Raw genomic sequence first — 12455 nt, 5'->3', positions numbered from 1 at the left:
AATCTTGTGACTTATTCAAAAATTAATCTTTTATCATAAAAACAAATGAATAGGTTTTCGAAATTAAATTGATCTAACCACAATTTAAGGTTATTTCAGATGGAGCAAGATTCTTCAAATATTGATGCATCTGCCCCAAATACAGACCGTCGGCTGCGAATGTACTATAACTGCATATTGAATGAAGCGCCTTATTATGATAATGGCCCTGTTTGCCTTTGTGATCAGACGCTATTTCTTGCACATGAAACAAAAGTGTATTTTCTTGATTTGGAAAGTGGAAAGAAATATAGATCTGTTGAAACAGTTTGAACATATATTTTTAATTTCATTAAATAAAAGTATTTCGAAGAATTCATTAATTACAACGATAGCTGCCACTCATGAAGTTGAAAGAGATTCAAAAGGTTTTCCTCGAGCAACCGGTCGAACAATTTTGGTTGCTTGTTCAGTGGATACAAATTGCAGAATTTTCGATGTGAAAACAGGAGAATGTATTAAAGTTTGGAAACCCCATAACCAATTAGTGATGAAAGTGGCGTTCCATCCAACTTCTGTTTTTATGGCAACAGCCTCTGCAGACTGTTCTATCAGAGTGTGGGAGATATGCAGATCTGTATGCACCCACAGCTTCAGAACGCATTCTGATGTTGTTAATTTTGTGTCTTTTTGTCCTAACCCATCATTGTACTACCTATGTTCTGCGTCTTTGGATCGAACTGTATGTGTGCATGGAATGCAAGAAAATAAAACTTTGTTCAGGTTTGAAGGTCATACTTCACCTGCTACTGCATGTGAATTTATTGACGTTGTTCCAAATGTGGAATCAAATAAAAAGAAAAAGGGAGAAAGTAATACAATATTTGAGAATATGAGACTTCTTTCGGGAAGCCGTGATGGAACGTTGTGCGTTTGGTCTTTAACGACTGGAAAACTGCTAAAAGTTAAACCCTTTTTGCATGAAATTGAGACAATTCATTTTTTTGCTCAATTCGCTTCTTCCATTTCACCATCTTCATCGTCATCAAATTCATCTTTTATTCTTTGTGGAACGCGCGATGCGGGTCTTCACATTTTAGCTCCGCAGACGTTGGAACCGATGAGTCCATTTCTTCCAACATCACTTTTAAGCGTAATTCCCACTTCACATGCCAAAGCTAAGCAATCACCTTCAGCTGTTGTTGTGACAACAGAGCAAACAATCTTTACTGTCTCACTTCCCTCGCTCGAGACGTCTTCTTATCGATCAGCAAACTTGGGCGAACTGATAGACATGAAATGGCTCCCACCAAAATACGGAGAGAAGCGCCCATCGACTGTAGCACTTGCTTCAAATGTGAATGAAATTAGGCTCCTTCATCTTCCGACGTTAACGTTTGTGCCATTGATCGGACACGAAGGAGTGATCATGGGAGTGGATGTCGCCTGCAATGGGATGCTTGTTGCTTCTGCCTCAAAGGACAGGACTGTGCGCGTGTGGCTGAACGCGGACATGCTCAGGATGAGCTGTGGAATGAATGAGCTGCAAAGTCAGACTGTCGAAGCAATTGAGCATACAGACAAGAAAGACGAATGGATTTGCATTGCTGTTGGAAGAGGGCATTCGGCCTCTGTCACTGCTTGCTCTTTTGCCCAGAAATACACCAAAATGACATACAATCGAGCAAAGTGCGAAAAAGTGTATGATGCTTTGGAAAGGGGGAAAATGGAAGAAGATGTGAATTCCTCACTTGCTTCACAACCATCTGAAGAGCTGGAGAAATCTCACTTCACATTGAAGATTCCCGGATTCATTGTAAGTGTTAGCGAAGACAAAACAATGAAGAGATGGAATCTGAGTAAATCTTTTGAATTGTATCTTGAAACGTTCCTGAAGAAAGAAAATGGAACGAAAATGTCAAAGAAGAAGTCTCGCTCTGACCAGAAGGAAGAAGAGCCGCTTGCTCTTCCAATTGCAATGGAGTGCCAACAATCTGTCCTTGCACACTCACAAGAAGTCACTTCACTTGCTGTGTCGCCGAATAACTCCATGATTGCAACCGGCTCTGAAGACAAAACGCTGAAACTGTGGAAGAACTGCTCAGACCAGAAAATGGCTGCAATTTTAAGAGAAAAGAAGAAGAGCGAATCTGAATCAGCTTTTGATAAGACTTCGATGGCACGTTCAGACGATGCATCAAACGCTGCATCGATCATGCTTTTTGGGATGGGAGGAGTTTCATCAGCATTATCTTCATCTCTTCTTTCTTCTTCGTCGTCTTCGTCTTCAATTCAGCGTTTCATTTCGCCTCATATCACACTGATCGGACACCGACGAGGTGTGTTCTGTGTCACTTTCTCGCCAACCGATGCGATTGTGGCGTCGTCGTCAGGTGACTCTACGATTCGCATCTGGGATGTCCACAACGGAAGCTGCCTTCGTGTGTTTGAAGGCCATGTTGGTGCTGCACTTCATGTGGAGTTCTTTCATCCGACTCCCTCCATCGCACCAATAGCTCTGAAAAGCACAGGCGATGAAGGCAAATCGATCAAAGATGAAGAAGATGCAACACAAATCGAAGCGGCTACTGTTGCATCTGCGCCTGCAGTGACACATTCAGTGCAGATTGCTTCGAGCGGTGCTGACGGATCAGTCAGGCTGTGGTCACTTGTGACTGGCGAGTGTCTGAAAGTGCTGGATAATAAAAAGGATTTTACAGGCAAAAAGCGAATGTCCGTTTTGAATGCCCTTTCAAAACTAAAAAGTCAAGCATTCGAAATGGATGAGGATAAATCTGAGCAATCAGAGCAAGACGGATTGGAGCAGAGCAATTCATCCTCTTCATCTGCAAGCTCGTCAACAGCAGAAGAAGAAGCAGCAGATAACAACGAAGTGAATGAAAATGAAGGGCACGGAGACAGAGTGTGGTCAATGTCGATATGGGGTAATGGCGATTGCATTGTCAGTGGAGCAGCAGATGGAAGTCTGATGGCGTGGATCGATGTGACGGATGAGAAAAATGCAGATGAAAAGCGAAGGGATGAAGAAGAGAAGAAGAAGCAGGAGCTGCTTGCACATGAGATTATGGAAGGTCGCTTGGACAATGCTTTCAAGCTGGCGATAGAATTAGGATTGCCAGGGAAAATGCATACTGTTGTCCAAGCGATTATTTCAAAGGAAAATGGCATGTTTTATTTGTTTATTTAGAAATTTTTTTTACAGAAAAAAATTGTTTATAAATTTTGTTTCTGTTTTTATTTTTTTTTTTTAGGAAAGGAACAGCTTCAGAGGCTGGTGTCTGAGTTAAATGATCGAGGCTTGGGGATATGCTTGCAGTGGATATCTGAATGGAACACAAATACTCGCTTTGCAACTGTTTCGCAGGCATTTCTCAACTCAATTCTCCTTTCATTTACGCCTGAGCAAATACTGAGCACACCAAAAGCAAAAGACGCAGTTGAGGCTTTGATTCCTTACACCCAAAGGCATCTTGACCGCCTCAATCGTCTGCTAATTGAAACAAAGTCTGTCAGCTTCACTGCAAAACAGATGAGACTTGGATATACGGGATCTGTTGGTAATGCTCATGATTATGTCAGTGATCTGAAGCTGGCTGCTCCAGATGATGAGTCTTTTTAGTGATGATATTTTAATTTTCATTTGAACTTAAAAGAAAAAATAGAAAAAATGGTATTATAACTCAATATCATTTCTTTGTTCCCAAGAAATTTATCTTATAAAAAATGTGACCATATTAGGCTATTTTTTTCATTTTGGAAAAAAAAGGCACGGTTTATTCCAAACTTATTCTGTTTTCATATCATAATGTGTGTGGCATTTGATGATATGAAAAAAGAAAACCATTCCATAATAATATAATAGTTTCAATGACACTTTTCAAACGCTTTGATAAGGAGAAAAGAGAAAGAAGAAGATGAAGCGAGTCTTAAGTTAAAGAGAAAGGAAAAAAAAGAGCAATAGAAAGAGTCAGACTGCGAAAATGAAGATGAAAAGGAGATGGTTAAGAGTTAGGTGGAGTGAAGAAGAACATTTTAAAGAGGAATAAAACTGCAGGGAGTTATGAATGGCTGTTTGTGCGGTGAAACACAATATCTCCGATAGATGTGCCCGGCGTAACAGAGCATCTGTTGCCTCTTTCATCCACTGCTCCTTCTTTGACTGATCAAACACAATTGATGCTCACTGCATGGTGACTGCGAGGAAGATGGCAGCAGGGCAAATGGCCTTCCACTTCACTCTCCCTCATATCTCCTTTCAACCTGTTCTTATTTAAATTTGAGCGAGAGAAGGTTCATCGCCAGCTTCTGCACAGTGGCTGTCTTTTGAAAGGTGTATCATCTACACCACTCAGCATATGACGTGCAGCACGCAGCGAACACGATCAGTTCATCGAACATGCTGCTGATTATCATTATTGGTAGGCAACGCAAGGTGCACTACTGTGAAGAATACCATCTGCCACTCGAATCGACCTTTGAGTCGCTCATTAACGTTTCGTTTAACTTAGTGGAGGAGTTTGTACCATCCGCAAACGTCATGTCAGGCTAGATATCGGTGCAGCAGATCTCGAAGGAAGAGTAAAGAGGGTTCAAAGGCTGTACGCACGGCTCCTGATGGATAAATAAAAGGAGAAAGAGTGGATGGGCTCCTTTGCCTTTTTGGAATGGGTAGAATGCAGTGTGTTGTTTTACAGCTTGTATCTCCTCCTTCTCCTCTTTCTGCCCAAGCATCTCACCGTTGAATGTGTATTTTTCCTCAAGTTTCAAAGCACACTTTCTCTTCACAATCGCCAATGGCAGGCACAAGGGAGATATCACTTGTTTCACATTTGGGGCGAAATATTATCATTTATGAAAATTACAATGATATGTTCCAAACTTTTTCTGTTATCGTATTATTATCAGTCTCACATTCACATGAATGATAATGAAGAAAAATGAGAAAAATGAGAAAAACAGAAGAAAAAAAAGAGTGGAGCAAAATATATAAAGCAAAAAATTATGTCCCATTTTAGAAATCCATCTCTCCTGGTTACAGTTTCTGCTGACGGAATAATTTTTTCTGTCGAAAATTGACAACGACTTTGTGAATAACAGTTTTATGACCTCTGGGAAGCGTCTAAGGAAGTACGAAGATGAGAAGAAGGTGGAGGCGATGAGAGCATGAGAAAGAGAAAACAACAGAAAATAGAGATTCATGAATTTTAGGAGGTGGTTGTTCAGGAAAAGGAGGAAAAGTGGAAGTGAAAAACAAATAGATACGCAACTGTGGATTCACAAGCGATGAATCGCTCTGCAAGAAGGGCAAATAGCATTCATCCGTTTGAAAAGAATTAGACAGACAGCAAAGGAGAGGAGGAGAAAGAGGAGCTTTTCCAACTCAACTTGCTCAATTTTCTGTAAGTTGCGAAAAGCCTTTTCTCGACTCTTTCTATATTCCAGGCAGTGGTAGACTCGCTTCTTCAAATAGGCAGAAATGAACTTTTAGACATGTTCATAATCCTCTTATGTCGCGGATGCTTATAGACACTAACTCTTAATCGAAGATAGGAGAAAGGTTTATTGCCTTGTGTGAGTTATTTTTTTTCTGTATACCCAGAGAAAGCAATCTAACTGAAAAGGAATATCTTCTGGATAGCCTATCTGGAAGAGTCAATGGCATATCTGCTACTCCTCAAAAGGGATCTCAACATTGATTTGCTTCATGTTCCTCGTACTATCTCAGCACCCCGATTTCTCCTTGTTCCAGTGCACATTCATCATTCCCATCGATATCTGTTTCTTCATGTTGCTTTTCCCCTCCTGCGACTTATTTGCCAAATTTGCTTCTGCTTCAACTGGCTTTTTGATCTCTAAACGGTTTTTTGAGCTGTTTGATTCAGTTGAGCTGCCGAACAGTTATGCTTCCCTGCATCGACCAAACAAGCAGTTCAACTCTATTTCAATATATCTTTCATTGAATCTTCTTATTTTATTCCTCTTTTGTCTTCCTCTTTGGCATCAATGAATCTATTTTCCTCTTCAAATGTTAAATAGACAAATAAATGAAAATCAAATGAGTAACAAATCCATCCATCTTCTTTTTCTTCTTTTGTGATTGTTTTTCAGTATGATATTTGTGGAGAAGAATCGTTCATAAGAAGAAAACAAGTTGATGCATTGAAAAATTGATTTTTATTGTATTCTTTATTCAATGTCAAAATGCTTTGGATGGATTATTGCATGCGAAAAGTCACCATTACAGTAAATTGGTTGATTGATAGATAATTTCTTTAAGTTTCACAGAAGTGGAGTTTAAATGTTTCAGTTTGGATTTTATTTTGGTAATAATCGTAACAACAAAGAAAAACAAATTATTGCTTCAATCCGAAATAGATTAAAAAGAATGGATATTCAAACGGTTGGGCAGAAGAGGAAAAGGGGGAAAAATGTTGAAAGACGAGTTACTGAGAAGTTTTGAAAGATATTTGAGAGTGCAATGCAAAGGAAAGAAGCGAGCATCAGATGCTCCAAAGAAGTATTGAGATATAATCTTTTATTTTTAGAATGAAAAATAAAAAAATAAAGAAAAAAAGAAGAAGAAGAAGAAGAAAAAGTGGTATGGGTGGGATTGACCAATTTTTAACTTTATAAAAATTTTTGGAAAATTTTGTTATCCAAATGTGAATTATCCCTGATTTTTGTTAAACTTTTTTGAAAAAATCATTTTGATCCAGTATATAATATATATCTAAAACTTCAATTTATAACAATTGATATTTTTTTTCCACTTGTGCGGCGTTATGAGCAACGAAATAATTGTGGTGAGTGGTACAATAGAATGTAAAACAGATATTCAATTGGAAAAGATTGATCCTTTGAAAAGGGATGAGAAAGGAAAAACAAAAGCAATGCAATGGATCATTGAGAAAAAGACAGATCCTCCATTAGAAATTCGGCACGGCACTACAATTCGTGATCATGCTGGCTGTACGATGGCTATGCATTGGATTCAAAATATTAAGACAGAACCACCTGAGTGGATGAGACATGAAAATACAGTTACAAATAATGGTGGGGGTACAATGGCCATGTATTGGATTCAAAATCTCAAAACAGAGCCACCGGAATGGATGAGGCATGAAAATACATTAGCGAATAATCTTGGAGGTACAATGGACATATATTGGATTCACTTTGTCAAAACAGATCCACCAGAATGGATGAGGAATTCCAACGAACACAAATACAGAAATGGCTGTACGATGGCCATGTATTGGATACAATTTGTGCAGACAGAGCCACCTGAGTGGATGAGACATGAAAATACATTAGCGAATAATCTTGGAGCTACAATGGCTATGTATTGGATACAATTTGTGCAGACAGAGCCACCAGAATGGATGAGGCATTCCAATGAACAAAAAGACATAAATGGCTGTACGATGGCTATGTATTGGATACAATTTGTGCAGATAGAGCCACCTGAGTGGATGAGGCATTCCAATGAACAAAAAGGCATAAATGGCTGCACAATGGCTATGCTATGGATACAAATTGTCAAAGCAGATCCACCAGAATGGATGAGGCATTCCAACGAACACAAAGACAGAAATGGAAGAACAATGGCTATGTATTGGATTCAATTCGTTCAGACAGAGCCACCGGAATGGGTGAGACATGAAAATACATTAGTCAATAATGTTAGAGGTACAATGGCTATGTATTGGATACAATTTGTCAAAACAGATCCACCAGAATGGATGAGGCATTCCAACGAACGCAAAGACATAAATGGCTGTACGATGGCTATGCTTTGGATTCTATTTGTGCAGACAGAGCCACCTGAGTGGATGAGACATGAAAATACATTAGCGAATAATCTTGGAGCTACAATGGCTATGTCTTGGATACAATTTGTGCAGACAGAGCCACCAGAATGGATGAGGCATTCCAATGAACAAAAAGGCATAAATGGCTGCACAATGGCTATGCTATGGATAATATATACCAAGACAGACCCTCCTGAATGGATGAGACATGATAACACTCTTCAGGATAAAGATGGCCTCACAATGGCCATGTTTTGGATTGCAAACGTCAAGACTGAACCTCCTGAATGGATGAGACATGAAGCAACATTTCCTGATAAAGACGGAAGAATGATGATCGATTACTGGAAAATGTTTGCGGAGGGTGAACCCCCACGTTGGTTGAGTCATGACTATTCATTGTGTGATGAAGATGGAAAAACAGAAGCCATGTGCTATATCATCGAGAAAAAGGAAGAGCCACCAAAGTGGATGAGACACAGAAACACGCTTTGCGACAAAGATGGAAAGACGATTGCGATGCACTGGATCGAAAAAGTAAAGACAGATCCACCAGAATGGATGAGGCACAGTGCCTCGTTTGCGGATAAAAAAGGAAATACATTGACCAGGATGTGGATTAAGGAATTAGAAAGAGAGCCACCAAAATGGATGAAATATGACAATACACTTGGAGATAAAGAAGGAAAAACAGATGCCATGCGATGGATAACTGAAAATAAAACTGAGCCACCAGTCTGGATGAGACATGACATCACACTTTGTGATTTGTTGGGAATGACAATGGCTATGCTATGGATTTTTCATGTGAAAACAGAACCACCAGAGTGGATGAGACATGAAAATACATTAGCCAATAATCTTGGAGGTACAATGGCTGATCTATGGATTGAAAATATTCACGGCAAACCACCAACATGGATGCAAACCTAATAGTTATCATTATTGAGAACGACTATTTTCTCAAATGGAGTTTTCTATTCTGTAAATGAGTTAACGCTTCGATAAATTTTTGAATGTAATTTGTTGGATACTTTTATGTAATGTTTGATGTGAGTTAGTTTTTTCTTTTTTGGGGCTGCTTTTCATCTTTCAAAGAGTACTTGCACTTGCTTTCTTAACCATTCATTATTGTTCCTCCACTTTTGTGTTTTGTTATTTATTGATTTGTTTGTTTGATTAATAATTTTATATTTCAAAGAGTTATTTCATGAGTTAGTCTTTCTTTAAAACAATTATTTCAATTGGCATGAAATTGAAATTTTTGAAGAAGGATTTGCATTATGATTTTATCTTTACCTTTTTTTTATTATGATCAAAAAATGAATGTTGTAAGGTAAAATAAGTGAGTTTTCAAAACTTCTTTATTCTAATTTATTTGTACATAATATGTATGTTTATCATCATTATTCATGTTAATTATCATTGTAAGTGTGTGTGGTTGAAAAATAAAAAAAGTAATAAAAATAATAAAATTTTATTGTTTATTATCTGAAGTTTTTTATCATCACTTTCAAGTCCATATGATTATTCCTGTATTTCTTCTTCACATCTATACCTCTGTGACATGACAAGAGAAAATTGAAAAAATAACAAAATGACTGACAAGATATTTGGCTGATCCTTTTTGAAATCACACTTTCGTTCGAGTTTTGATCAAAAAATTTGTCTCAATGGGGTTTTGTGAAGTTTTATTTTAATTGAAATTTCGTCATAAGATGTATGCATTCACTGTTGAAGTTCATTTTTCTCTAAATCCCATTGAGAAAAAAATTTTGATCAAAACTCGAACAAAAGTATGATTTCAAAAAGGATCAGCCATTTATGATTTGTCAAAAAGTGTTATTTATTACGATTTCTTAATTCTTAATTACAACAACACTGAATTTGTAAATCTTTGTTAATAATACTTTTTGTTGTGAAAAAATAAAAATTAAAAAATAAATGTTCAAGTTCCCAACATGAATTTTTTTTCACAGAGAATATCAGTTGTGGAATATTTTTGTCACAATTTGTCATTGACCATCACCGACCATCACTGATAAAAATGAAAAAAAAACCAGATGGGTGATTCTTTTTGAAAAGTCACAAATGTTTAATTTTCAAATAAATCAAAAAATTCATATTTAACTCTAATTTTTATAAATGGGTAATTATTTTTGAAATCATATCTTTTTTCGGGGTGATCATTTTTCAAAGGCTGTAAGTTTTTTGGAAGAAAATTTTAAATTCAAAAGAGAAAAAGCATGATTATTGTTTTTTTAAGCAAATTGTTTTTCCGAATCAAAGATTAAAATGTATTCAATAGGCCTTTTCACATTTCAATTTTTTTTTAATTTGTATTCTTGACATATTTTTGCACAGAAATTTTTGTATGAAAAAATACGATTTCAAAAACAATTACCCAAATATTCACGTAACTGTACTTGAATTCATGAAATTGCATTATCCAGTAATGGATTCCATATTTGGATAGTTTGGTGCATGTTTATAAAAATTTGTTAAATATGAATTTTTCGATTTATTTGAAAATTAAACATTTGTGACTTTTCAAAAAGAATCACACAGATATTACAGCTGCTATCAACAAATCTTTTCCAAAGAGCTGAAAAAAGTCTTTAGAAGTTTTAGCAATAGTTTATTTTATATTAATTAAAAATTTATAAAATAAATTTTTTTCTTTTCTTTTCTTCTTTTCTTTTCTTTTCTTTCTTTCTTTTTTTTTTTTTTTTTACTTTTTTTTTTTTTTTTTTTTTTTTTTTTTTTTTGTAACAGACGAGGATTCATGTGATTTGTCAGGTCACAGAGGTATATTTTCTTCACTAAATTTCTTCATTTTGAGGAGTTTTGAAATCATCATCTTCTATTTATCTCCCTCAAGATCCTATGCTAGTTGAACAACCATTTAATGATTAACGATAAAATTTTAAATACAGTCAAAGCCGGATATAATCACTTCGAATATAATCACAGGGCTGAAAATGGATAATCACATTTTTAATTATTATAGGTGATTTTTTCAATGAAAAACAGGTTTTTTGATAAATAATATCAATTTTCCGTTTTTTCAAAATTATGTTTAAAAAAGTCTGAATAACATAATAAAACATAAAAAATTGTAATTTCTATTGAAAAATGTGTTTTTGTGAAGAATTTCCAAAAACAAAAAAACTTGATTCATTATTATTTATTTCAAAAATTGATTTTCTGATTTTTCTGTGAAATGTCAAGTCGTGTATTATCACAATCGGGTTTGGTTACAAAAAGTCGTGCAAAACACGATGTGATTATATCCGGTTTTGACTGTTTTCGATTACTGCAAAAAATATTCTGCGAATTGCATAATAATTTAATACTTAAACATTAAAATGGACTCTATTCACTTGTTGACAAGAACTCAGGTATTTCGAATTGTCATCATTAATATGTTCCTCCTTTGCTGCACAACAACTATTAATTTGCAAACTACACCATTATAAACTTTCACCAACAAATTCCTTCACATTTGATGTTTTTTTTTCATGATTCCGGATATCTTCATTTTTTCAATTAATTTTTTTATTAATTCTTCTTTCTTTAAAGAACAGAAATTATTTATCTTCATTTTTTTTTTCCGACAGACATAGCGTTAACAAACTTGAAAATTCTACGATAATATCATCAACGCTCTATAAATCTCCATTTTTCGAATGAGAAAAACCTATACAGTCAAAACCGGATATAATCACGTCGAATATAATCTCATTTTTATATTGTCATATTTTTCGATGCACCGACTTTTTTTGCTTGTTTTTCTTTCATTTTCCATCTCAAATATTCACAGGGATGAAAATAAATAATCACATTTTTTTTCATTATGGGTGCTTTTTTTTAATGAAATATCGCTTTTTTGATAAATAATTTCAATTTTTCGCTTTTTCAAAAATGTGCTCAAATAAGTCAAAATTATGAATATTAATGATAAAAATTAATTTTGCAAGTGAAAAAAGTGTATTTGTGTAGAATTTCCAAAAATCAAAAGATCAACACAATATAAATTATATTAATAATTAATTTTTATTTTTTACTGTGTAATGTTTCATCGTTTATAATCACAATCGGATATAGTCACAAAAAGTTGTGCAAAAACCGATGTGATTATATCCGGTTTAGACTGTATTTTCTTTTATTATAGAATTGATAAGTGACTTGACAGGGAAGAAAGTGACGAAAGTGACAAATTTTTAGAAAGTGACAAAAGATAATTAAAAGTGACGATCTATTAGATCATAAATTGATTTGATAAAAATACTAATCCATTTTTGAAAATTGAAGTCCAAGTTTGTGGTAATTTTTCTGTTCGATATTTTACAAAATATCTATCAAAATGATTACAAAATTTTATTTTTGAAAACGGATTAAGCAGCAGAAAAAAAGAACTTTTGAACAAATAAGAATGTGACAAGGTGATCTCAATTTGTCAGTCACTTTTGAAAAACAGTTCCTCATTAGTGTCGTGACGAGAAGGTTTAGTCCGCTTATTACAAAAGTTTGAAAAAAACTTGAGAAAAAGAAGTTCTCACTGTTCTATTTTATTTTTATAAGAGGATACACCAAAAATTATTCAACATCAAAAAACTTCCAACCAAAGGAAAAAACTTTCTA

General features: G+C 35.2%; 2 protein-coding genes across 2 annotated transcripts; both read left to right on the top strand.

Moving 5' to 3' along the window:
- Positions 1-84: 84 nt before the first annotated feature.
- Positions 85-3675, top strand: MONOS_12056 (putative solute carrier family 35 member F2). The gene is made up of 3 exons (XM_067864641.1): positions 85-306; positions 353-3164; positions 3252-3675. Exons 1-3 carry the CDS (start codon positions 100-102, stop codon positions 3617-3619), a joined length of 3387 nt encoding a protein of 1128 aa, XP_067731062.1. The 5' UTR covers positions 85-99; the 3' UTR covers positions 3620-3675.
- Positions 3676-6782: 3107 nt separating this feature from the next.
- MONOS_12057 (uncharacterized protein) lies at positions 6783-8744 on the top strand (the record flags this gene model as incomplete). The annotated part of the gene is made up of 1 exon (XM_067864642.1): positions 6783-8744. One exon carries the CDS (start codon positions 6783-6785, stop codon positions 8742-8744), a length of 1962 nt encoding a protein of 653 aa, XP_067731061.1.
- Between the last annotated feature and the right edge of the window lie 3711 nt (positions 8745-12455).

The sequence above is a fragment of the Monocercomonoides exilis genome (assembly GCF_001643675.1).
Source record: "Monocercomonoides exilis strain PA203 chromosome Unknown scaffold12-1864167, whole genome shotgun sequence".
NCBI classification, from domain to species: Eukaryota; Preaxostyla; order Oxymonadida; family Polymastigidae; genus Monocercomonoides; species Monocercomonoides exilis.
This window is presented reverse-complemented; position numbering and strand designations above follow the sequence as displayed.

Excerpts from the sequence above, each read along its gene's own strand:
- MONOS_12056 (XM_067864641.1), top strand. The coding sequence starts at position 100 with ATGGAGCAAGATTCTTCAAATATTGATGCATCTGCCCCAAATACAGAC. Across the intron at positions 307-352 it reads AATATAGATCTGTTGAAACA|AATTCATTAATTACAACGAT; the intron begins GTTTGAACATAT and ends AGTATTTCGAAG. Across the intron at positions 3,165-3,251 it reads GATTATTTCAAAGGAAAATG|GAAAGGAACAGCTTCAGAGG; the intron begins GCATGTTTTATT and ends TTTTTTTTTTAG.